We start from the raw sequence: 24,475 nt of genomic DNA on the forward strand, positions 1-24,475 counted from the left end.
GTACTTGTTCTCTTCATTCATTCCGCTTGGGAGATGTTCTGGTGATCGGCGTCTTTGTTGGTCGAAGGGGTCTTGCAAATCTACCCACACCTTTATTCCGCTCATAAAGGGGCCTTTATCTAAAGAATGACTCTTTATTGAAACGTCCTATAGGCAGTTATCTTCATCTTTCAATACCTTCCTGTTCAATCGTGTCCCTCCTCATACCCAATTCGGGCAACGATACTGTACCCAATGGCTAAGATAACGACACGTGAGCAGACACAGATGGCAGATGGCAGAGTCTGCCTTATCTCTAAGCCTCGACTCGGGTGGCGTCCATTCCGGCTCAAGGCTCAGGTCGTGCAGCTTGGCACTGCCAAGCATCTTATTCAGCAAAGAGCCCCAAGTCAGCCCAATTCTCCCGGCTCAGCTGAACTCGAACTTCAATCCACAAGAACCCCACGATGGAATGGCTCTCGGGATGGCTTACTGGCCTTAGAGCCGCCTTATGTCCCTCCTGTGGTCGTAAGCTTGGGCCTGTCGACTGGAAAGACGACTGGAACTGGGTCACGACGTTTCAAAGAATCGACGAAGCCTTGGCACTCGGCTGCCTGAGATGCATCTTCACCGTCGACTGCTTAAAGGCCTGTCCAACAACGGCAACCATCGATCATTCTTTGATTGAGCGAGCCAAGGCTTGGAAGATGCACAATTTCATCTTTGTTCGTGTCAAGGACGAGGGATCCGAGGTTGGGTTGCGCGATATCGATCTGGAGCTTTTTTCACCCCAAGGTGCGTCAACATGACCTGTTGGACAGACGAGGTCTCATTGACGAATAGAAGGAAACACGTTAGATATCTTACAGATATCGACGGTACGGAAGCCTCTCATCGGAGACACATCCTCAAAAGAGTCTTTTGCAATGGTTTCCTCCTGGATAGACGAGTGCTTAGAGACGCACCCAGACTGCGCAAAGACTGAACAAATCACCCGCGAGAAGAGAAAGTCTCCAGCCCGACTCCTTGACCTAACCAACGGGAAGGTGGTGCTTCGTGAGGGAATCCGGCCTGACCGATATGCCTGTTTAAGCCACTGCTGGGGTAAAACTGCCCACACGGCCTTGACGACAAAGAAGACGTTCAAAGATCACCTCGTCTCCATTGAATGGGAATGCCTCACGCAGACCTTTCAAGACGCCATCACCATTTGTCGCCGCTTGGATATTCCCTTTCTCTGGGTCGATTCTCTGTGCATCATCCAGGACTGCAACGAAGACTGGAAACGTGAGGCCGCTCTGATGGGGAGCATCTATGAGTCCGCCTTCTTGACCATCGCCGCAACAAAGTCTAGTGATAGCTCCGGAGGCTGCTTCTCCAAGGCTGATCCGATGTTCCTTGGATCCCCGATACCCGGACACCCTGGCTGGCTGGTGAGGGAACAACCGACCAAGTTTCCTGCCACGTGGTTTGATCTCGCTAATGAGTCTTCCAAATTTCCACTCCTGAGCCGAGCATGGGTGTACCAAGAAATGCGTCTCTCTCGGCGTATCTTGCACTTTTGCTCAGACGAGATCATGTGGGAGTGTCGCTCTGCCAGAAAGTCCGAGAGCGGCATCAGCAACGAGTACAGAGACTCTGAAGAGCAGCCTTTCTACCTAGGGATAACCAAGATCGAGGCTGGAAAGTATGCTCATCTCGACTGTGCCGGTCTCTGGTGGCAGACCATCAGAGAGTTCTCACGGCTTAATATTACCTATCATACTGACAAGCTACCTGCCATGGCCGCCCTGGCGGAACGCATGGCTGAGATGAGGTCTGGCGATGACACATACCTAGCTGGGCTCTGGCGAAGTACCCTTGCGCAAGATCTTCTCTGGAAGCTTAACAGTGAACCCTCTTGCCAATCACAACCCAGTGGCGTGCCAACCTGGTCCTGGGCCTCGACACCCTGTGCCGTAGCATGGGATACTGGATACATTACGTTGGCCTCCTTTACCATCAGGAATGTGTACTACGAGGCCGCTGGGCCAAAATACCTGGGGGGCTGCTCGACAGCTAGAATCGAGATTCAAAGCCCAGTTGTGAGGATTGGGCAGATGAACGGTGCTTCCATCGCATTGCGTCACGAGACAGGCCTTGCGAGTTACCAAAAAAATTGCACGAGTGAACAGGACCAGCAACATACAAGCGGCCGCTTCGCCATGAGCCAGTACAAGCCCGATAGAGCCCCAGATACCGTCTCCAGCGAGCTATACGCCGACACGCTTTTTATCCCGATAGCTTGCCCTGAATCGGAGTGGCATCTGCCGATTGTCGGCTTGCACGTTGGGAGAAGGCGTGACTGTTGCAACTACGAGCGACTCGGTTGGTTCGGCATGGAGCATGCAGAATATTTCAAGCATTTTAATCGGAGATTGGTGACCAAATATGGGTGGCCTTATGAGCATGGAGGGTACGAGAGACCAGATCAGGAACCGTTCACCAAGAGACTACTGGATGTGTTGTTGAAGATGCCTCAGGAGGTTATCACGCTTGTTTAAAGACGTTCACTCTCTGCCTTCCTTGTTGGACTTAGTCAAATCCGCTTCACGATATCCGGTCGCCCCGCCGACGATGATCTTCATAATGGCGGGCATATGCAGTAGAGCGCCCGCTGAGGGGTTGACGATGCAGAGAAGCGAGTTGGATGGAGGTTGCAGCAATGCCAAGTTGTTGGTTCCACTATGTATCCTACCTACGAAGGATCATGAAGCTTGTTAGGTGCAAGTATAAGCTGTTGACCCTTAATATAACCATTAACTCGTGTTATCTTTCCCGTCCATGACAGCATGGGAATTGTGTTTTTCAGTCATCCTGCTTACCACAGTCAAACCTGACTCTTTGTTGTCCACGTCTACAGGACCACAGTTGTGAAGGCCTCACGGTGGGCCTTGTGGAGCTTTCGGTGATGCAGCGGGCCGAACTGACTCACACAAGCGTCTGGGCAAGGCGGACAGTTGGTTATCGACCTCCACCGCGAAGGCGACATATCACTATTGTCTTGCCAAAGCTCTCTGTTTTGGTATCAGAAGGCATACTCAACTGTGAAGTGAGCCGAAATGGGCTTCTTATGCAGTACCAAGTTCACAATGCAGCACAACGGTCGCGTTCTAGATTGATCAGTGGTCTTCACAAATTACAAGTTGGTTACACAGGCTAAAATGTTTGTGTAACATTGTTGTAAAAGTTTTCCAGTGGCAAACTTGCCAGCGAAGGGAGGCTCTTCTGACTCAACATGACCCAATTGGACTACCGAGGGCCAGTAACCTCGAGACCATTAGAAATTGAGGCCTTCTACTCCACCATTGGCGGCTCTGGCCCTTGTTAAATAATTCGGCACTTATGGATTCCAACGTCCAAAACTCCAGCCGAAAGTCACGAAACCATCTGTGGCTGGCTGGTCTTGGTTCCTCGATAATGACATCCCGGTAAGCGCCGTGCAGTAACCAAGCTTTGAGGGGTAGGTTACATCAATCAGGCATGAAGTCGCATGCTGTCGTCCCAAATCTGACTTGGGTCCGCTGCAAACCTCTGCTTTGGTAAATAGGATCCGGCATATGTCGTCCCGAATTGGACATGCTAGACAGGCATCCGCCTGCAGAATTTTACTTTGGTCGACTAGACCCGGTGTAATATCGTATGCTGTGTGCACCGGATGCGACCTGTTGGGCCGGCATTTGCCTGCAAACCTCTATTTTGGTCAAAGGGACCCCTTGTAGGTCATACGATTCGCGCTGCTGTCACTTGACGGGGGTTGTGAGAATTGACTTCTCTGATGTGTACGCGCTGAATTTCTACAGGCAGCCACGTCGACTTCAGTTGTTCATGCCTGACGGGGAATCTGCTGTATATAAAGCCAGCAGCCGCTGTTGGATCGTCTGACTCTCGGTATCAGAAAAGTCTAGACTGTTTGCATTTCGATGAATTCCAAACATTGCCACCGTTGTGAACTTGACAACACCTCCCAAAGAACCCATCCCCCACCCCAAGCAACGCCGTTACCGCCGCCAAAATGAAGGACGAGCGAGTAAGCGACCACATCCGTTTCCCCCGCTATTCCTACCGCGTCTCCCGTCGCACGGATGGCATGAGTGGATACAACGATGTTATGGGACGAGCTGTGTTGATCTGCATCATCAATGATCTTGCCGACGTCGTCGATGCTGTCGAGGATCTTCGGCTGCCTTCGAGGCCTGAGGACCGGGCCAGACTGAGGATCGAAAGACGAAAGATGTGTGACTCTGTGATCAAGGGGGCCAATGACTTGACTGCCATATTCGACTCAGTGAAAGCGGAGAGCAAGTATACCGATCTGGCCCGTATGTGTTCCTTTTGCGAGATACCTACTAGAAGCTAATTGCAACAAACCAGCCAAGAACCTGCCGAGATATCGCAACGAGATCTGCGGTCAACTGTTGAACCCACTACGAAAATCCGATCCGAGAAGAGCCACCACCTACGGGCGGCCATTTTCCTTTACCCCATACCGAGAGAAACTGCGCATCATCCTTTCCGGCATCGAGCGGGAGCTTCGTCGATGGCTCAAAGTGCCCCGAGAAGAGACGCGGAAGTCAACAAAACACGGAGGGCAGCAACAAAAGAGCCGACCGCGCCGAGGTTCATCACCGCCAAACCTGCCGGGTCTATGCACTGTCATGTAAAGTCTTCCGAAAGAGGAATCACGGGACGCGTCATGGATTTAGCGAGGACATGGTCTGATTTTAAGCGACGGAAAACAACAGTTGGGAACATATACAGCACCAAGAGACTGCGACTTTCTAACATCGTCAGGAAGACGAACGGGATACAACTAATTTGGACGGGAGGATTCAGGTAGATAGCAAAAATGGTTATGCTGGAGGCATTTTCATTACATTTAGGTAGTTAATATTAATTTCATTTCATTTCACCAACTCTGCCCCAGGCATAAAACTATGCACTCGAATGTATAGCTTATGCCTCAGCAGGGTATTCATTATGGTTCTAGGATAAGAGCCTTTCAACAATCTCACCGCCTTCTTGAAGATCCATGTGAATTATGGTTATTCTAACGTATTTCGTTAGCGAACAAGGAAGATAGCGTGCCGAACACAGCCGACAGGGGACACTAGAACTGTCTCAGCGAGATATCTCACCGCCGAGGTCCAAGCTGACGCAATATTAGTCTTGAATCCAATCAATAAACTGACTAGCCTAGTATTCATCAAGCCACGATCGCAAAATGGCACCGATGGCTTCTGGCTGATGGTAAGCGGAAAGATGCCCAGCTTCGTCAACCGAGTAGAACCTCAACCGATCCGTCCCTTTCCAGAAGCCCCCTCTCCTTACGCCCCATCCTTCTACATCTGTTGTGACTTCACCGTCACTAAAATGCCAGTCCTTGTAGCCGAGGCTCTGATACTGTGCCTGGCCCTTCCAAGGTTGCTCATCCAACATTCGCATTTGGCCCGGTGTGTTTCTGTAGACCTCGTCAGTTTCGTGGGATCCAACTCTTACACTAGATGGCTCACATAATAATGTCATTATTTCCGTTGATGAACAGAACTTTGATGTCTGTCTCGTCAAGAATCCAGGTTAGCTCCCGAGTCACGGGGAGATGTATATGTCCATCATTCTCCCAGCGCTCGCCCGTGTCAAAGTCAATCAGATTAAATGGGAAATTGTGAAATCCGAGTTTTTTCTGGACCCAATTGCGATTGAAATACTTCCAAATAGGCCCGTATGCAAGGTTCGAGCATATAGGAGGAATCTCACACGGATGTCGGCCTAATTATGCCATGTTAGAACTGAAACAAAGTTCATCATCTTCGAGGAAGATTGGGCGTTGAAGGAGGCAACTGACTGTCATAAGGATCCCATCCTCCAGGACGTACTCCATCAAGGAAATACTCGCCAAGTGTCTCCTCGCAAACCTCGTTTGCCGCACGGCAAATGTCGATATCGTAGGACTCTCTGCAACGAGCTGCCATCACCTCGCAGGTGGGTATTGCGGCTTCCATTGCAGCGCAGGCGGTATCGTTCATCAGGGGTGCCTTACGGCCATCAGACGCCCAGTCTGTGCAAAAGAAGTCGTAGTAGCCGACAAATTGGCGAGTCGCGTCGATGTATCCATCCAAGATGACGGCGGATGTAATGTTGATACGAGGTTCGAGGCCCTTCTCAGCATTCTCTCGCTCGAGAGATGCTACGTGTTGTGTGTAGGCAGTGACGTAGTGACCTCCCATGGACTCTCCCGTTATATGCCACGGCCGTCCGGCAAGTTCCGGGAACACATCATGTGATAGTGTCGACAAGAATGAGTACACATCTTGGGCTCCCTGTTTCAGGGTCACGGCGATCCGATCTCGATCTGTTATCTGTGAGAAGCCGACGCCCACTGGTTGGCTGAACAAGGTTAGCCAATTTGATTCTCACATTTTACCTGCCAAGACACAAGTGAGCTTACTCGATGTAGACGACGTTTGCTTGATCGATCCAAGAATATTCGAGACGCTTAGTCGAGTTTCCGTCACGGTTTACGGAGCAAGGGCCACTACCCATGAACAGTCCCATCTCTCCCGCTGCACCTGGACCACTAATTGTGGCCAAAAGAGGTTGATTAGCATTAACTTGAAGTTGTTAGAAGCTTGGTTTTGACTCACCCACTCATCCATAGTAACAATGGGTCTGTTTCTGGGTTGCGTCGGCTCTCAAAATACCCTAACAACATGAGTCTCGAGCCCATTGTCTTCGTGACTGGGAATACGCACAGAAAAACATAGACTTGTCAGCCGTAACGTTGACCGTGCCCGTCCATTGCCGAGACCCAGCATCACAGAGGTCAGGAGACTGTTCGCGGACCTCAAAGTTTGAGCCTGGCAGCTCATCAACTCCGGTTAGTGGCTTCTGTTCCTGGGCGTTGGCGAATAGTGTCTCGCCGGCTAAAAATGCTGAAACAGCTATCCGAAACATCCGCATGATGACCCGTCTCTGGATCGCGTCGAGGCGCGGTATCCCTGGTGGTGCGCGTAAGAATATGGAGGATCCAAAACTTGTTCCTGAATTACTAATTACGGACCCCATAGGATTGGGGCGAAGCAACCACGCCACGCCCTTCCTCGGTTAGAACACAAGCCGGTGTGGGGCGCCAGGAACGAAGATCAAGACACCCATGTTCAGCATGCGATCTTGCTCCGAACCCTTGAGGGAGCCAGATGGTTCCTTATTGGGTTATCTTATGGTTGCTGTTCTTACCAAGCGATAAGATGTAATCTCCCAGTTGTCTTCAATGTGGCGAGTTTGTACGAAGCGATATCGCATTGTTGCTTCACAAACGTCCACACTTGCGCTTTGGTAGGTACCTGTGAAACAGCCAAAGCCATTTACTGGCCTTTCTCTGCCAATCGCTCACTGGAATTAGACATCAATGTATATAAACACTAACACAAAAACCTAACCAATTATACACGTACTTCCAAACTCATCAAGTGATCTACAAAGTTGTACTCTTTCCTGTGTTAACCCAGCGTTAATGCATGTTGGGATTACCCTATACCAGAATGGAATCTGCAATAAGTGCAACTTTGGAGGCCGTCTGCCGGACTCCGGGATATGCGAAAGGCCTGGAAACAGACACAAATAGATAGTCAGCCCAAGTACCTGTGTGCTGTGGTGACTCTCGGCCGGTTGACCCGGGTTGAAGAGTTCGGTGCTCGGCCTCCGGCACCGGAGTGGGGCCGAGATCCAATTCGGCCGAAAGAGCGGAAAACGTGTGCGGCCCATCCCCAACCACCGCCAGTTGGTAATACGCTTGATACGCAAAGGTGAGATCCTTCCACCAACCCAGAGCCTCTTTGTCTGACAGAAAGGCCAAGTTTAGCAAGGCCGACAGCCCTGCCAGCCCAACCAGCTCTGCCAAGCCGGATTGCTTCTCGGCTCAGCTTACGGTTGGTCCATTCGTCATACGCTACGTCTGCGCTGATGCTCTTTTTCCCCTTCTCGGTTAAAGGTGACGTCTGACAAGGAACCACCTTTCTCTCGTAAGCGCAACTGGACCGTAAGCGCGGGGACAGACAGTTGAGCGAATTTAAACCCGACCGTTTCCTGTTGTTCAGTTGTCAAGATATTTCTGAATCATCAAGGATACTAGTATGGCGGACGACAAGCAAAAGCCGATTATCTTCCTCGTCCACGGTGCGTGGCATCGTCCCTTGCATTATCGCCCTCTCATCCATGCTCTCCAAGCCAAAGGCTTCACCGTTCTGGCACCTCCCCTGGCAAGCTCTGGATATGACGACTCAGTCGACGGCAAGACGTACCATGACGACGTGAAGCGTGTTCATGATGTGCTGCTGCCCTTCCTGGATGAAGGAAGAATTGCTATTGGTATCGGCCACAGCTACGGCGGAGTGCCTCTCACCGTAGCCATCCAAGGCCACACTATCGCTGAGCGGGCAGCAAAGGGCCTCAAGGGAGGAGTTGCATCAGCCATCTACATTTCAGCGACGCCGGTTATCGCCAAAGACATTTCTATGTATGAGTCTGTGGGAAACAAGTATACTACAGACTGGCTCCACGAGGTTTCTGTATGCACTCTGCATCCCACTGCCCAACCTGAACATCTACTGACATGAAATTCTAGGAAAAACGTCTCCCACTTAAACCTGACATCGCACCGGATGCCTTCTACTTCGATGTTGAGAAGTCCATCAGGGATGAGGCGATGGCGCATGTTTGCCATCAGAGCCGCGGACCCTTCGAGGTTCCCGTTGTCTGCACGCCAAAGGACCTTGACATTCCCAAGACCTATGTCGTGTGCCTAAACGACAAGATCTTCCTAAAGGATATCCAGGCCTACGTGGCGGATAACTGGGGAGCCAAGGCTCTTGAGATCGAATCGGGTCACAGCCCGTGGTTGATTGATTCTCACAGAGAATGGCTTGTGAATCTGGTCGGAGAGGAGGTGGCTAAGGTCTGAGGATGATGGTATGGATCTAACGCATCAGTTGGGGGCTTCTACGTTGGAGCATACTTTGTGTAGGGAGGTATTGTTAACAGGCGGGAGCAAGATAGAACTAGAAGTCGGCCATTTAGGTCGACATTCCCCCTGGGGCATTGTCTGCCAAAGGCACTAGCTATTGTCATAATAACCAAAACTTCCGCCATTAAACCCAATGGGACATGCAATTTTTATTCAAGTCTCTATAGCTGTATATCCTTGGGAAAACAAAGTGGCTATAATGCTGAGCTGGGATTGGAGCAGGCCAACACAAAGGTTGTCTTATGGTTCGCCTTCAGGCTTTTTCTGCCTTGTGCCCAGTCCTGCGCTGTCATTTGTATTTTTTGGACCGGATAACTCACCGCTTGTTGACAGATAAAATCCCCGACTCTCTCTCCTTTTCCAGTACTCTCGTTGTACTCTCTCTAGAACTTCATGTCGATTGTTAGGCAGCTCTCTTGTCAGGATGGCTGACCTATCAACGCTGGCCAATGGCTTTAGCGTGGTCGGCCTGGCGGATGTGGTCTGCCGTGCATCTGTCCAGCTTTATGACTTGATACAGGGGCTGCGAAACGCCCCAGTAAGGCAGCGGCGATATCTGGGTATCTTAAGAGACCTTACGCTTACCGCTACCCAAGTACGACTTTGGGTCGAGACTTATCAGAGGTCCACATCCACTGCGAGAGAAAGCCAACACGAGCTGCAAGGAATATCGACTATCCTCAAGGCTTCCGAGGATCAGATACGGCAATTAAGAGACTCTCTTAGCCCATCTACAACCCCAACCTGGCTCGGTCGATGGCGATCAGTGGCCGGTTTTGCTTGGAACGAGGCGTCATTCCAAGATGCTTTTGATCTCCTGGAAACGAACAACAACTGCTTATCCATTTTGCTACAACTTTGCTCAATGTAAGTCATCCTTCACGGCCTCTGAGGATTATCCTTGAGTTGGGGCTTATCTGCCAATAGAAAGAATGGAGTTGCTCTTAGCAGAGAAATAGAAACCGTGAGCTCGAACTTTCAAGAACTTCGGAATGTCCTGCTCAGTTCGGACTCCACCGTTCGCCAAGACCTTTACGCTCTCAGAGACCAAATCCAACTGCAGACGAGGAGCACACCATCCAATGCAGAGTTTCAACTTTTATCCCGGAAGATTGGCGAGTCAAGCGAACAACTTATGAATCTCCGAGATGATCAGCATCTTCACTACTCAAATTTGGACAAAGTCCTTGTTCGTCAGGCAGACCTCCAGAAGTCCCTTTTATCGGCACTTGAAGACGCCAAGAGGCCTCCTGCTTTGGCGATGAGCGGCTTTGCTTCAATTGTCGCCGCCACTCAGATGATTGAAGCAAATTTAGTACGGCCGGCACCGGCGCTTGAGATTTCGGTTCATCCCAATACCATATTTGGTATACGAAATCCTCATCAGGTTTTGCTGGCGTTGCTGCTTATCCGCCCGAGGCTGCTGTCTTGTATCCAGCAGATGGCCAACGCAGGTGGAACACATCTTTCACAGTCCGAAGTCTCATGGGTGCAGTCGGAATTTGAATTACTCCAGCGTTCAGCTGCTTTCCTACTTGCAAATTCAACCGCGAGCGAGAAGGATTTGCAGCCTTGCGGACTCCAGACGTACAGGTTCCAGTCTCGGCCAAAGAACATTCAGTTTCGCCACAAATTCGCTGATAGAACTGCTGGAGGCCTTCTTATCACTGACAGCTCCGTGGCCTATGATGGACCGAGAGAGTCTCGACAAGCAAACAAGTTCCATGATTATCGTCTTGCCTGCATAACACATCCAGCAGACTGCAAGCCATCTGGCTTTTTAGCAACATTCCACCGGATGCAAGATGTGATGATGACAACGAGTCCTCAGATCACTCGAACCTTGCGTGAGTTGACTATTATATCTGAAGACTCGCCGATCTATCAATACACAGTCGAAAACGATGTTGAAAAAATGTGTGAGATATTTAGTAAACGGGAAGCATCACCGTTTGACTACACACAGGACGGGATTTCCTTGCTTGCTGTATGCTTTCCATCATTTCAGGTGTATACATACAGATGTAGCTGACGATGCGTTCTCCCAGGTCGCAGCACTCTCTCTCAATTCTGAAGCGGTCGAATTTTTGCTTCAACAAGGAGCTGATCCGTTGAATTGCATTCTCGACGAGTCGTAAGTCCTTTGGTGTCGCCTCAAGAAACTCGACTGATTAGGTATCCTAGGGGCGTCCATGACATTTGGGATGTGATGACCAACAACATCCCTGGCAGAGTCAGCGACGGGGCGCTTTTCGACGCGGCAGAAAGGCTACGACAAACAGCAAATCTTATATCCAAGAGAGGTCTTGATCCGCCAGAAGGGACTACGGGTCCTCAAATGTGGATAAGCTTAAGGGTGGCTGCATACTTCGATTTGGGGGAGACTCGGACTTATTGCGTAAGAGTTGTGGAGTGCTCACAATGCCGCGATCTCACACATGACGAGTACGTATGTTTACCCTTTATTGAAGGTTTAAGGGAAGAACTGGATAGTGTGACGAGAGCAGAGAAAGGTTCTTTGGTTTTCATGTCAGACTCAGAAAGCCTTCTCCGTCCCGTGCTGGAACGCGTTGCTCTTTGTTACTCCAACCTTGCAGAGCGAAAGTTCAATGCTGCTTTCGAGTTCATTCCCAAGGACTCGGTGCAGGTGGAGATTACACCGGGAGTTCTTGGAGATCTGGCTGCACTTGAGAGGAAGACGAGAGAAACTGAGGGGACTTTGAATTGTTGTGACCTCACAAAGTGGTTTTTTACGGAGCTGCTGGAAATAATCAAGAAAGGGACAGTTCATCGCACTGACAGCTCTCCCCCGAGGAAGAAACGCGGCCTCCTTTGAATTCTACCTTGGACGCTATCACCACCCCTGACCTGAGGCCATTGGTTACGTCGTTTGGCCACCGACGAACTGAGAGAGGAGCCGAAATGAGCAGAAGCGAGCAAGAGCTGGGCCTGGCCAGGGCGGCCCTGCAAAAGCGGCGCTGTCTTAGATAGACAAGACAACTCGACGGTATAGATCGGGATGATATTTACATATGAAATGCGATACAGTTACTTTTAGACTAGTCCTTGACCCTACCAACTGATGCTCATTCTAGAGAGCCAACGACTGGCACTCCAAAAAGACACGCAGGAATAGCTTGATCATTGTCGTTGTCTGAAGTCAAAAAGCCATCAAAGTCGACATCACTGAATGTCTTGCCCGCATTCTGACAGTCAATAGCATTATTTGCCACCGTGTCAAAGTTCAAACCGGTGCTTGTAATAGCCCCAGCCGCATCTCGAGGGTGCTCGCCAGTTGCAAGGGTGACAGGCGTCGTGCCGTCGCGGTACTTGAACTGCATACACTTATCTCTTACGCGAGTGGATGGCTCGGAAATACATCGGCCAAACTCGTCAGGATCGGACAGAAGGAGGTTCATGCTGATTTTTGTCCACAATTGGGCGAGTACAAAGATCTTGAGGTTGCGTGAGATGGCCTTCTCGTAGTCTTCCTGTGAAGTTGGTGTGCTGAGGCCAGCTCCATCCTTAAGCATATCACCAATGGTGTTGTCTGAATGGGTGTTGAGGAAGATGTCATCGTTCTGCTCCTTCATGTTCTCTTGCACCCAAGCAGGAACTGAGCCCAAGAGATCCTTGAGGATCTGAGGCTGGTTGTTGATGTTCTCATCCTGGTCGGCCTGTTCATTGCGCGCATTTTTGAGCAGCTTTCCAGCCAGTTTCTTGAATCGAGGGACGATGGTACGGAAGGCGGCTAGCTCAGGCCCAATGGGCGCTGGGACAAAGACGAGGGAAAGCTCTGCAAGCTTGAATAGGACCTCCTTAGGAATGGGCAGGGGCTCAGCCGTTGACTTGGTGACAAGGCCATCGATGAAGTTGGAGTTGAGGATGCTGTCAACAGCTGGCTGTACTGCATTGTTGATGTTGCGAAGATGCGTGTAGAGGTTTACCCATGCCTGACTGATGAAACCAAGTTGGGGGTTGTGAAAGGCGCCGCAGACAGTGCCACTGAAATCATTTGATTCACCCACAAATATGAAGTTGGTTGGGATTGTGCACTTGTCCGGATTGTTCAAGTCGGAGCACTGAAAGTCGAGTCTTGGGTTGTCGTCTTGAAGGAAGAGTCTGGGGTACTCGGCTGACGAGGCTGATTAGCTCTGGCCCTAAGACCTTACAGAGGGCTTTAACTTACGGACTTGGCCAAAGCCAAGAGTACCAGATATCGTGGCATCGATGGCGTTTGTCCTCCAGTTCTCTGGGGTGAGGTCGCCTGGCTCGCATCCGGTGTTCAGAGTCGGCCTTTCATCTTCTTGACGCCGCTGCAAAGGCGTCGCCAATGCAAATGGCAAGAGAAGTGCTGTCAGGACTAAACTCATTCTGAAAATTGGGATATCGAGAAGGTGAATCGAGTAGGTGCTCGTGTCTCATATCAAGATATTTGAAGGTTGGTTTGAGTCAGTTACTAATACATCCTCACAGCGATAAAGCAATATCACAGCGGGAAAGCGGCCGAAAACGCCAAGAGTTTATGCATAACATTGTTAATAACGGTAGCAGCAACCCGGCAGAGATATGACCGAGGTGCTTCAATGTAGCATCGCGCTTATTAGATCACGGTCTGACCTGGAGGCTAGCCTAGTGCTGATGGAGCTGAACCCTTTAGCCGTCTCACCAACTGCCGTGACCCCTGTCAAAAGGCATCAATCAGATTCTTTGTTTAACGAGTTGGAGCAGGTTATTGGATCCTTGATGCTGACCAAGCCGTTTGTGGCATTTCCTGCGAATGTCGGGCGGCCGCCCGCTTACTTTTTCGCAGTCGACAAGCGCCGGATGTTGCATTAACCGATTACAACGATTCCAAACTTAGCGATTGAGGATGTAGCTTATTCCTATCCAAAGTCCCTCGTGACTGTAAGCGCAGTTGACGCCCCCGACAGGCGCGAGATAAAGAGAGAAGTGTATCACCCCCATAAGCACTCTGTCGCTTGCCATTTGTTGCCCATCAAACCATACTGCGATCTTCTCATCTGCCAAAATGGATCTCAATGTGGAATCTGCTTATGAGCCTTACTCTCACCAAGGACGCCTCCACAAAGCAGGCCACGGTTCTGGTGACAAGTTGTTTGCCGCCATCTCGGATCAACAGCTACTTCTTCAGCGAAAGAAGGCCGACCAGGGAACTCAACGAACCATCGAGGGACTTCGACTCATTTTGAGAGTTCTCGAACTGCTTCTCGACTTGAGCACATTGGCCTTGATGCTCCATGCTGCCATCGTGTGGTGGACAACGCGCAACAAGATTGTTGACAATGGGTCTGGTTGGAGAGTTATCCAATGGCCTCATACGGATATGAGGCCGACATGGACCATGATGGGTGTCGCGGTGGGCACAACTTTGGCCCACGTGGTATCTCTCATCACGCAGTGTAGGAAGGTATGTTTGAGGGTCCCAGAGCTTACTATTAATGTGGCTAAGATTTGTCCAGTTTCGTTCTATGCGCGAAGGCGCGTGGCGTACGCGAGCCGTCTACGCCAGATCGACATTCATCACGGCTGCTTGGTCTGCTGCCCTTGCCTACTTCAAGATGTCTAACGAAAATGCTAAAAAGACGCGCCACTGGGACCTCTGGTCGTGGACTTGCAACGTCCGAGATGAGCAGGGAGAGATTCCCTGGAACTCGCTGTGCACCGAAATGGTACGCATGAGCCCTGATCTATGCAACTGGGCCAGGCTAATTCTTACTCTTCATTCTAGAACTATTGCTTCATTGCCTGTCTGGTGGCTGTGCCGATGGAGGTTATTGGTCTCATCATCTTTATCCTTTCTCACCAGAGTTCCAAACGTCGGGGCAAGTACGGAGTGCTTAAGGGCTAAGTCTACGCTGCGAGTGCGTCTTACACGATCGGGATTAAATGACATTACGATTTATAGCAAATTATGGGAAATGTATGTATGTGTGTCTATACAGGCGGGTTGGGGAGTCGCAATGGGATATGAACTTTGCGTTGGCGGTACAAAGCTGTGTCAACTACAGGAGAACAATGCGCCAATAGGAGGAGCTCAGAGTGTCTTCAATGGGATCCAAATAAGAAAATTCTTGGCGTTTAGCGACTAAAAGAGAATACAAGCATGTCCAACGTTACGAGTCCAAGATCGGACCATAGGCAGCGATGCCGCGGCTCTCCAGCTGATACACCACCTTGGCTGTCGTGCTCCTGTTGGAGATGATGCATACACACTCTGCTCCGCTCTCCTTGTAGACCTGATACGCCAGCTTGGTCATGTCCGGCCGTCCCCTTTCATCAGTATTCCAGATAAGAGCCTCCGGGTCACAAGCCAGAATCGTGTCGAGAATCCCTTGTCCGTATGTTGCCAGTGGATTCTTCGTCGACCAGACTACACGGCAAGGCACGCGACGTTCCATAATGACTGGCAGACAAGGTCCGATTCCAGAGCCAGTCGCAACGAGGACCACCTTCTTGAACAGCGGCGCGACTGCGAGTACACCAGAAGCTGGGGTGCCGCGTGTCCAGATGGATGTGGGAGGGTTCTCGATGATGCGTTTTGTCCAGTCACCGGCCTTTGAGACGACGATGGAGAAGCCCTTTCCATGAGGCTCAGGGATAGCAGCGAATGCATGCCATTCAATCAGAGGTCGGTCGGTGATGCGAACACCTCGTGAAGTGCAAGGTCCGGGTGTGCAAAAGTCGAAATGGAGACGAACGGCATGTTTCGACAGGGGCTCAGGGACAACCTTGACGCGACGGAGTCTTACCCACGGCAATGCAATACTGAGAGTTGTCAATGCTACCAGGTAGATAGTAGGGGACTTGGCAAGTGCTGGTCCCACGGATCCTGGTGTGGTTGAGATTGTCGATGCAACAACATGAGTCCAAACAAGGGCCACGGTAAACCATCCAACGAAGCGATGTGCCCATTCGAACTGGTCGTGCATCTTGACACGTACACTAGGATACGCCATAGCCAAGATGAAGGAAAGAGTAGCCATGATGACATATGTCAACGCAAGCACAAATGCTTTGATGGGCGGTGGGTTCTCCAGAGCAACATAATCGCGGCTTGAAGTGACAGTGAACATAACCCACCACGCCGTCGCGGAAACAGCACAGCCTGAATGAACACCACCATTGTGATATACACGTGCGAAATGCCGTCTGATGCTCAGCGGCAAGGAGGTCGGTACTCGAGAGCAGAGGAAGAAGATCGCATTGACGACGTAGTCCTGACGAACAAGGACGGCGATGAGAAGGTTGGCGGCCACCGCTGTAGCCAGGTGAGAAGCCTGGGGGAAAAAGTTGCTGTTGCGACTTTCATACAAAAGAAAAATGAGCACGACGAGGTTTGCGATGAAGATGGCACCGAAAAGTTTGCGGTAGGCTGAGAGAGCACGATGGCGAAGCCAGCGCCATCCATGGAAGCCATTCTTGGCTGGCAACTCATCTTCTTCGGGTCCGACTTCGGTGACGTCGATGATAACGTCTTTCCCATACTTCTCCAGGTCTCGAGAAGATCCAAAGTGCTCGGCTTCCACGAGAGTCCCGTCGCTTGAGCTCCCCATTGAACTGCGTGGCGGTGATGGCCACATTGTCTCTGGACGGGGCTTCTTGACAGGGACTTCCGGAAGTTCCTTTCCGTTCTCTGCGGCTATCTTATACAAGGCTCTCTTGTCGACCTTACCATTGGGTGTGAGCTCCAATGTTGGCAAGTGCTTCCACACTGTTGGAACGGCATAGAAGGGCTGGCTGATGCTCACCGCCCTCTTCAGCTCACTCTCGACGATCCTTGCGTGGGCAGAGTAGAAACCCCAAAGCTTGTCTTCAATCTTGAGGGCACAGCCCTTGATGACGGAAGGAGTTGTTTCGATGGAGCGAGAGACGCCGTCGAGCTCGACTCGGAAGCCCTGGATTTTGACCTGGTCGTCCTTTCGGCCAAGGGGTAGGAGGCTGCCATCTTCAAGCCATCGAGCGAGATCACCAGTGTTAAACATCATGCGACTGTGTCATGTTAGTTAGACTTAAGATTGTCTAGTTTCAGTTAATGCTTACCCGTTTTTGGTGAACTTGTCTGGCTTGTACCGAGTCTTCGTCAGGTCTGGCAGACCAAGGTATCCTCGCGAGACTCCATCACCACCAGCCCACATAATGCCTGGCTCTCCGATCTTGACGGGATTCTCGTCGTCATCCAGGATATACACATTCGTATTCGGGTTGGGCTTGCCAATCGAGAGCGTCCTACCCGGTCTATGCAGGTGGGCAGTGTTGAGGATGCTGATCTCTGTAGGGCCACAGACGTTCCAGAACTTGACATATGGCGCCCACTTCTCAGCGAGGGCCAATGGGCAAGGCTCTCCCCCGACCGCGATGGTCTTGACGTTTGGAAAATCCTCGACTCGGGGCATGTATTTGAGGACGACGGAGGGGGTTGCGATGACTGTGTCGACTCGTCGTAGGCAGTCTGTCCATGGTTCGAGGCCACTACCCCGGATGTGGAGTGTGCCGCCGTTCATCATGGTACCTAAAATCTCCCATGCGCCTAATCGTTGTTAGCTTGACTCTTTTGTACGAGCCGACTTACTCACACATGTCGAAAGCAACGTTCAGTTGCTGCGCCACATTGCTGCCGACGCTAATACCCAGGCGAGAAGGCTCAGCAAGGAGTGTGTTGGTAACGCCCCCATGGCGAACATCAACACCCTTAGGTCGTCCGGTAGTGCCTGAAGTGTAGATAACATAGGCTCCGTGGTCCGGACTAACATCGACCATCGGGTGCGCCGAGTTACCTTGTCGCCAAAGTCTTGAGTTTCGGTCGAGATCAATGACATCGACCAAGCCCTGGCGTTGACGAGGGATGCTGCGCACCACCTTTTCGCGGAACTTGGGGAGACAGATGACGACCGGGGCATTGGAGTCCACAATGTCGAAGCCAAGTGTATCATCAGTAACAATGCCGCCGTCCAAGGGAATGTATTGTCCACCGGCCTTGAGGACGGCAAGAATAAAGACAACCATTTCGATGCACCGCGAGTACACAAGAACAACGCGATCGCCGACCTTCAGATCGAAGGTATCTCGTAGTTCGTTGGCGAGCATGTTCGCTCTGCGATTGAGCTCTCGGTATGTGATGGTGGTGCCATCGTAGTGTCGAATAGCAGTGACCTCGGGATGCGCCAGCGCAGCGGCCTCAAATGCATGATGGACAACATTGTAGGGAATGGATTGGCTGGGTCCTTTGCTGAACTTATTAAAGAGCACTCGATCCGCCAGGGAGAGGTTGTCAAGAGAATGGAAAGAAGAAGAAGCAGACATGGTGGGCGTTTGGCCGTGAGTTTCCGCCACGACACGGGACAGAAAATGACAGCAGTTCAGACATGTTTAAGTAATTCTTTACACAGCCATTAAGACTCTTACAGAATGTGTTAAGTGGCAACCCGAGGTTGTTTGTTTTGCTTCTCTTCTGTCACTGATGACGACTACCAAAACCCTTGCACATAGCTGTAACAGTTAACGCTCAACTCCTGGGCCCCTGAGCCTGAGCGTCTATAGTCTCATCGGTAATCTCTGTCATCAAAAAGTCCGGGGCGGAAATATCTCCAAGGAGAAAGTTGTTCCGCTTGGCTCTGTCGTATAACCGGGTCCCAGACCCACGTCACGTTCCAAGCTAGAATGTTCGGAGCAGTGACACCGAAGCGGAGATCGGAGAAGAACATCTAATCTAGAAAGTAGCAGATTAGGCGAAACAGGTCACCCTTCGGAGTGGATCTTTCTTTTGAAACGTTACTGTTGTGCCTGTCGATATTCTCAAACTTAAAGTGGTGGGGCTGGTTTCAACTCAGGGATCTCGCAGCTCGAATGTGGATCTACTTGGCATCTCTTGGAAAAATTAGGCGAGCTGAAGGAGGAATATGGTCGTGCACGGGGGGTTGCACTTTTCGAAACGGGAGTTACAAACGATGTTTTGAAGCAGAGGTTGCATCAAGCGTCAAACGAGCGTGTGACAGTCCTGGTCATGTCGTCGTTTAGTAATTGCTTACCACGGAACACATTACTTCAGGCCTAAAGACTAACGATAAATATAGCCCTTCTTAGTTGATCTAGCATTTAAAATCTGGCCAAGAAACCGATCATTTCTTACCACGTCCTGCATCTCTGTCCGTTAAACCACTCAACACATAATCCTCACACCTAACACCCAATGGACAACCTTCAAGATGTCATACTCACCGTCGACGACGACAAGAACATTGCGGTGATTCAGTTCAACCGACCAGCAAAACGGAATGCATTTTCTCAGAACACAATCAACGAACTAGTGGCAGTTCTTGCTCACCTTGATCACCTCGAGACAGTTCGTGCAGTTGTCATTACTGGTCAACCGGATGGCCATTTCTGTGGTACGTTGTATTCCAATCTCAGCAACCTATGCCATGTCCGTTGACTAATGTTTCCCATTTCAGCCGGAATGGATCTCAACGAGCTTGTCCAAATATCCACAGCCACAGGCCACCAAAGGGCCTTTCTCAAGGATCTTACAGATGCCTTTGCAAGCTTCTCAAAACCCATCATCGCCGCAGTTGTGGGATTTGCTGTAATTTTACTCTCCAGCCTCAGCCTCGTCACATCTAACATGAGAATCCAGCTGGGTGGTGGATTTGAGATTTCACTAGCTGTGAGTAGAGGTCCTTTCTTCGTTCAAATGCTCTCGACTCATCATTCCATTAGTGCGATATCATTTATGCGGCTGAGGATGCCATGTTTGGCCTCCCAGAAGTCAAGATTGGGACGATTCCTGGCGCTGGTGGTACACAACGGCTGGCCCGCGCACTGGGAAAGCACAAGGTCAGTACTCAATGTCTTGATCACCATGTATAAGTGCAGGTGATGAGCGGCGGAACCGAGTCAACTAACTGTCAGAGGCTATGGAGTTTATCCTGACCGGCGATCCTGCGAGCGGCTCAGAATTCGAGCGTCTGGGTGTCGTCACCAAAGTATTTCCTGCATCAGAGGTCCTACCTGCGGCCATTAAGCTTGCAGAAAAACTCTCCAATCTGTCCGGTCCCGTTGTACGGATCGCGAAACAAGCTGTCCTTACTGGTAAGCAGTATTCACCTCAGGGCTCGAAAGACCGTTGCTAACTATTTCTAGCTGAAAACACGACACTAGATGCTGGGATGGTGCACGAGAAGGCGTTGTATTATTCAACCTTTGGCCTCAACGACTTTCAGGAGGGGATAAACTCATTCCTGGAAAAGAGGAAGCCTACTTTCCGGCATTCCTAGATCTAAATAAATGAGAAAGAAATAGCAAGTGTAATGTTGGTATCTATAGTAGCCCCGAGGCCATTAACCTTTTTACCATATGGTCCCTGTGCGCTTTGTCGACGAATGTGCATATATAACCCTCAAATCACATCGAGTGTAAGGATATATGCCTGCCTCCAACGTCCTCTTCGCTATCGCCTTTGTCCTTTCTTCTTTTCATGCTGAAATCGGCGTCCGCCCAACGACCTTGGAAAGCGATGCCAGGATGATAAATGGTGAGGCATAAGCAGGCAACAAGAATCATGGTTCCTTCGAGAATCAGGAATGCTGTCTCGCTTTTGGCAATCTTGCTGTCGAACCCTTGGCTTAGCTCTGCCACCCGGAAAGCTGTTCGTATCAATACTGCCAGAGTTGAAATACCGAGGGCTGTTTTTTTGTTAGTAATTCTCGCTATAATTGTTGTCTCGTACTTGGCACGTACTAAGGCAAAACATTTTGAACTTGGTTGAGAGTTGCAGCATCTCGAAATCACCACTCCATTCACCCGTGGCTCGACGAACCGCCACACCAAACTCGAGGCACAGCGCCCCGTATATAACGATACCAATAAGATGAATCGAAAGCCCGGCTTGCAGAATCTTAAGCCCCGTGTCCCACATACTCGGATCATCTCCGCCGACAAGAGCGCCTCCCCCAGATTGGAGCAAGAGGGCAAAGAAATCGAGCAACATGAAGACGGTTGTGTAGACCATCGGTCGGAAACGCGCTAGGTGGGCTCCGTACACGGTAATGATGCGAGCCAGGCATAGGTAAAGAGCGGCGCTGAGGAATGCGGGACCTATTGTGAGAGTGACAATGTACCTGATACAGGTGATTAGTTGCCGTCCCTAAACACGTGATGACAATACGGACATGAGAAAGAGATCTTTTCCATAGTGCAGCCCAACTCGCGATGCGTAGCCCAATATTTCCAGCACGAGGGCGCAGAACATGCCAAAGAGGAAGCCCCAAGTTTTGTAACGTAGACCAAAGTAGATTTGGAAAGGGATCACGATGGAGAAGGCGATCAAGAAGAACAAATTGCCTCCCAACACATATTCGTGACGCATGGTGGAGCCGGGCGAGGGAGATGACAGTCGAGCAGAAGAGGTGAAAAGAACAAGATAAGATCAATGAAAGAGAGTAAGAATTAATGAGTTAGCGCACAAAGGGATGTCATTTCCATCTTTAAATCATCTGATTCGGTTGCCCTTGCGTCCATCAAAGGTGGCCGTCGCTCGCCAAGAGGCAACCCGATCGCTTTTTAAGACTGATGAAGTCATTGCATGGAGGGCTTTCCGACGTTTGATAAGGCATCCTGCCCTCTACGTACCCATTTTCGTGATGAATCCGATCGGATTTTGAAAAGATGTGCGTCAAACTGCCGAACATTCGTGGCTGGTCTAACTTGAAAGGGATCTTGATTCGAAGCCAAGATTCATGCGTGGCGGTGCGTTTCTTGGGAAACATAAGCAATATTATAAAATGCCAGTCTCTCAGTCATTAACGACTCTGCCTCGAATCAATTTCCTTTCCCGGCCTCCATGATTGTAGGGACAGGGATCGTGGAAGTGGATCAAGTGGGCTGAATCTCGAATGGATTTCCTTTTAGGGACACGCGTGTAACCGTCCGAGATGAGGCTTAGCGACAGGATCCGATCGGACTCTGGGACGAAATGATAGAAGAATAGGCTCTCTTGTAAGTTCATCCACTGTTTTTTCAAGCTTACTCTTCACATCCCAACATCCTCTGCATCGGAAACCATGGCGGGGGAATTCAAGTTCCGACACGGCATAGCAGCCACTCAAATCCCCATCTTCTCCGTCTTCTTATTCTTTGGTACCCTCTTTTACTTCCAAAAGAAGAATGGTTGGTTCAGTATTGCCTTGTTTTCCGTTATTCGTCTTACCGGAGCGAGTTGCATGTTGGCGACTCTGACCAATGGTTCGTACGGGGTGTGGGCTGCTGTTTATGTATGCGAGTCGCTTGGTCTGGTCCTCTTGACTTTCTTGCTGCTCAATATGCTACAGCGAGCGTAAGTTCATGTTCCCCTCTTCTTTAATTCGGTACTCTAGATTGCTCCAAATGACTGACACATTTTTCTTAGGAACACATTCGCCCAGGTCCTCACGCCGTGGCATTTCCGCGTCCCTGAGCTCATCTGCTGGGCAGGCATGGGCCTCTCAATAGCCGACTACGCCACCGCAAGCCAACGAGAAGACGCAGCGAAACCTGGAGGTCTTGCCCAAGCCAGCATGGGACTTTTTGTGGCCTTATATGCCTGGTCACTTTTACTCGCCTTTTACCTAGTTCAAAGGCGGTCGTCAATCCCCGAAGATGAACGCCGAGGGATGTGGAGCTTTGGGGCTTGTGTTCCCTTCATGATTGTTCGGACTACTTACAGTGTGGCTTTCACTGCAACGGGCGATGATAAGTTTAGTGCTGTGGTTGGCAGTCCTTTCATGTATCTTTTCATGTCACTGTTGATGGAGACCGCTATTCTTGGTATTGTGACGTGGGCTATCCACACGATGCCTCGGCTGGTGGCAGAAGCGCCAAAGGCTTCTGTGGAAGGCGGATCATATAGAATGATGGACATGCGTGACGAGAGATGAGGTTAGATTTACGAAGTTTATTTGAGTATTTTACTATGTCATTTACATCGGATCAATTTCGTATACAAAGGCGCCGACCCCGTCCGCTCCAATCATATCCTTCACTCCCGCAACAGGCTCAATGCAACCCTCCGGAACTCGGGCCCGAATTGCAATATTTCCTTCCAAGACTCAGGAATAGCCCCCTCTCCATCCCTAGCACCCAAAAGTCCACCAGCAATAGCCCCATTAGTGTCGGTATCCTTGCCGATGCGAACAACATCCACCAAATTATCTTCAATATCTCGCTTGTCGAGAACGGCAGCGACGGCAAGGCTCAGAGATGCGAGCACATAGCCACTGCAGCCTCCACGTAATTTGGGAGATGGTCCTTTCTCAGCCATGGCCGCAATGTCGAGAGTCTTGGCCAGTTCAATGGCTTGATAGACCTGACCAGATGTTGACCCTTCTAGCGTCTTGGCGACTTCTTGACCGGCGGCGACGGCATCGGCCGGGCTCTCTTCGTTGATCAGCTTAGATATCATGGTGTTGTAAGCCGCGCACGCGATGGTGCATCTCTTGTCGTCGTGAGTAATCTTGCTGATGCGTTCACTCTCGGCGATCAACTTTTGAGGGTCTGTCTGGAACAAGCCAGTCGGCACGCATCGCATCAAGCTACCATTTCCAGCACGTCCTTCACCGGCTCCGGCGCGATCAGGGTCTCGCGTGTGTTCATATTTTTCCAAGCCATCAGAAGTAGCACCTCCAATGTCTTTGGGATAGCTTCCCGGCTTCCGGCCCGGCCAGTCGCCGTTCAACCACTTGAGGAAATATTCACCAGCGAGACGAGCCACATCGTCGCCAGGCTTTGCGTCAGCGTAGGCGAGTAGTACTCCGCGCATCATGTCAGTATCATCGGTAGCTGAACCAGCCGGCCACGCAAAGTGTCCTCCGCCGATGATTTCTCGGAGGCCACGAGGATATTTACGGGCAATTTGGGCGTGGGACATGAATTCGAGGGAGGCGCCCAGCGAGTCTCCGCAATGGACGCCCAGTAGAGCACCAATGACTCGGGACTCGCGAGGAGAAAGTTCTGCGTCTTGAGAAGAAGACATTTTTGAGATGGTGTGAGATGACGATGTAAGAAATGAATAATTCAAGTTAGATAGTTGAACAACGCGTCTGCTTACCATCATGACTTGATGCACGTGATCACTGCTGCCTAAATTGGAGGCGGAGTAAATAGCCACCATGGGATGGATGCCAGTCAGATAAATGCCATAGGTATAGGTAGACTAGACATGCTGCTCTATTTCAAGCGGATATTCTAATACATTTGCCTGTCTTCTTGCCTTGGCAACTGTGCTGAGTAGTGGTGTTGTTGTCGACCTAAGGTTTCACATCACCAGTCTTGGCGTGCGGAGACTTGCCACCAAAGTGACGATCAACCTCAAAATAGGGTTAAGATATGGTTCAACTCTAAAAAGTATAGTCGAGCAGATAACTAAGCTGACGTGAGATGAGT

At 50.4% G+C, this 24,475-nt stretch overlaps 11 protein-coding genes across 11 annotated transcripts; 6 read left to right on the forward strand and 5 right to left on the reverse strand.

Moving 5' to 3' along the window:
* Positions 1 to 905: 905 nt before the first annotated feature.
* Positions 906 to 2,522, forward strand: LRP88_04166 (HET domain-containing protein; the record flags this gene model as incomplete). Its single annotated transcript, XM_083240744.1, has 1 exon — positions 906 to 2,522. The coding sequence occupies one exon, from the start codon at positions 906 to 908 to the stop codon at positions 2,520 to 2,522; it is 1,617 nt and encodes a 538-aa protein (XP_083104034.1).
* Positions 2,523 to 4,033: 1,511 nt separating this feature from the next.
* Positions 4,034 to 4,682, forward strand: LRP88_04167 (uncharacterized protein; the record flags this gene model as incomplete). Its single annotated transcript, XM_083240745.1, has 2 exons — positions 4,034 to 4,340; positions 4,393 to 4,682. The coding sequence occupies 2 exons, from the start codon at positions 4,034 to 4,036 to the stop codon at positions 4,680 to 4,682; spliced, it is 597 nt and encodes a 198-aa protein (XP_083104035.1).
* A 1,089-nt stretch (positions 4,683 to 5,771) lies between these two features.
* Positions 5,772 to 6,978, reverse strand: LRP88_04168 (uncharacterized protein; the record flags this gene model as incomplete). Its single annotated transcript, XM_083240746.1, has 4 exons — positions 5,772 to 5,787; positions 5,860 to 6,405; positions 6,467 to 6,629; positions 6,771 to 6,978. The coding sequence occupies 4 exons, from the start codon at positions 6,976 to 6,978 to the stop codon at positions 5,772 to 5,774; spliced, it is 933 nt and encodes a 310-aa protein (XP_083104036.1).
* A 1,172-nt stretch (positions 6,979 to 8,150) lies between these two features.
* Positions 8,151 to 8,977, forward strand: LRP88_04169 (Alpha/beta hydrolase family-domain-containing protein; the record flags this gene model as incomplete). Its single annotated transcript, XM_083240747.1, has 2 exons — positions 8,151 to 8,579; positions 8,642 to 8,977. The coding sequence occupies 2 exons, from the start codon at positions 8,151 to 8,153 to the stop codon at positions 8,975 to 8,977; spliced, it is 765 nt and encodes a 254-aa protein (XP_083104037.1).
* A 3,149-nt stretch (positions 8,978 to 12,126) lies between these two features.
* Positions 12,127 to 13,413, reverse strand: LRP88_04170 (uncharacterized protein; the record flags this gene model as incomplete). Its single annotated transcript, XM_083240748.1, has 2 exons — positions 12,127 to 13,175; positions 13,230 to 13,413. The coding sequence occupies 2 exons, from the start codon at positions 13,411 to 13,413 to the stop codon at positions 12,127 to 12,129; spliced, it is 1,233 nt and encodes a 410-aa protein (XP_083104038.1).
* Positions 13,414 to 14,072: 659 nt separating this feature from the next.
* Positions 14,073 to 14,912, forward strand: LRP88_04171 (uncharacterized protein; the record flags this gene model as incomplete). The annotated part of the gene is made up of 3 exons (XM_083240749.1): positions 14,073 to 14,471; positions 14,524 to 14,733; positions 14,793 to 14,912. The coding sequence occupies 3 exons, from the start codon at positions 14,073 to 14,075 to the stop codon at positions 14,910 to 14,912; spliced, it is 729 nt and encodes a 242-aa protein (XP_083104039.1).
* A 265-nt stretch (positions 14,913 to 15,177) lies between these two features.
* LRP88_04172 (uncharacterized protein) lies at positions 15,178 to 18,364 on the reverse strand (the record flags this gene model as incomplete). The annotated part of the gene is made up of 3 exons (XM_083240750.1): positions 15,178 to 17,053; positions 17,105 to 17,573; positions 17,638 to 18,364. 3 exons carry the CDS (start codon positions 18,362 to 18,364, stop codon positions 15,178 to 15,180), a joined length of 3,072 nt encoding a protein of 1,023 aa, XP_083104040.1.
* Positions 18,365 to 19,250: 886 nt separating this feature from the next.
* LRP88_04173 (ClpP/crotonase-like domain-containing protein) lies at positions 19,251 to 20,334 on the forward strand (the record flags this gene model as incomplete). The annotated part of the gene is made up of 6 exons (XM_083240751.1): positions 19,251 to 19,449; positions 19,513 to 19,643; positions 19,695 to 19,724; positions 19,778 to 19,894; positions 19,972 to 20,149; positions 20,201 to 20,334. 6 exons carry the CDS (start codon positions 19,251 to 19,253, stop codon positions 20,332 to 20,334), a joined length of 789 nt encoding a protein of 262 aa, XP_083104041.1.
* Positions 20,335 to 20,461: 127 nt separating this feature from the next.
* On the reverse strand, positions 20,462 to 21,425 carry LRP88_04174 (RTA1 domain-containing protein; the record flags this gene model as incomplete). Its single annotated transcript, XM_083240752.1, has 3 exons — positions 20,462 to 20,742; positions 20,798 to 21,177; positions 21,229 to 21,425. 3 exons carry the CDS (start codon positions 21,423 to 21,425, stop codon positions 20,462 to 20,464), a joined length of 858 nt encoding a protein of 285 aa, XP_083104042.1.
* Positions 21,426 to 22,119: 694 nt separating this feature from the next.
* Positions 22,120 to 22,971, forward strand: LRP88_04175 (uncharacterized protein; the record flags this gene model as incomplete). Its single annotated transcript, XM_083240753.1, has 2 exons — positions 22,120 to 22,391; positions 22,464 to 22,971. The coding sequence occupies 2 exons, from the start codon at positions 22,120 to 22,122 to the stop codon at positions 22,969 to 22,971; spliced, it is 780 nt and encodes a 259-aa protein (XP_083104043.1).
* A 101-nt stretch (positions 22,972 to 23,072) lies between these two features.
* Positions 23,073 to 24,065, reverse strand: LRP88_04176 (ADP-ribosylation/Crystallin J1; the record flags this gene model as incomplete). Its single annotated transcript, XM_083240754.1, has 1 exon — positions 23,073 to 24,065. The coding sequence occupies one exon, from the start codon at positions 24,063 to 24,065 to the stop codon at positions 23,073 to 23,075; it is 993 nt and encodes a 330-aa protein (XP_083104044.1).
* Between the last annotated feature and the right edge of the window lie 410 nt (positions 24,066 to 24,475).

This window comes from Fusarium phalaenopsidis (assembly GCF_050370095.1).
Source record: "Fusarium phalaenopsidis strain FUZ10S chromosome Unknown contig_32288, whole genome shotgun sequence".
In the NCBI taxonomy this organism is placed as follows: domain Eukaryota; kingdom Fungi; phylum Ascomycota; class Sordariomycetes; order Hypocreales; family Nectriaceae; genus Fusarium; species Fusarium phalaenopsidis.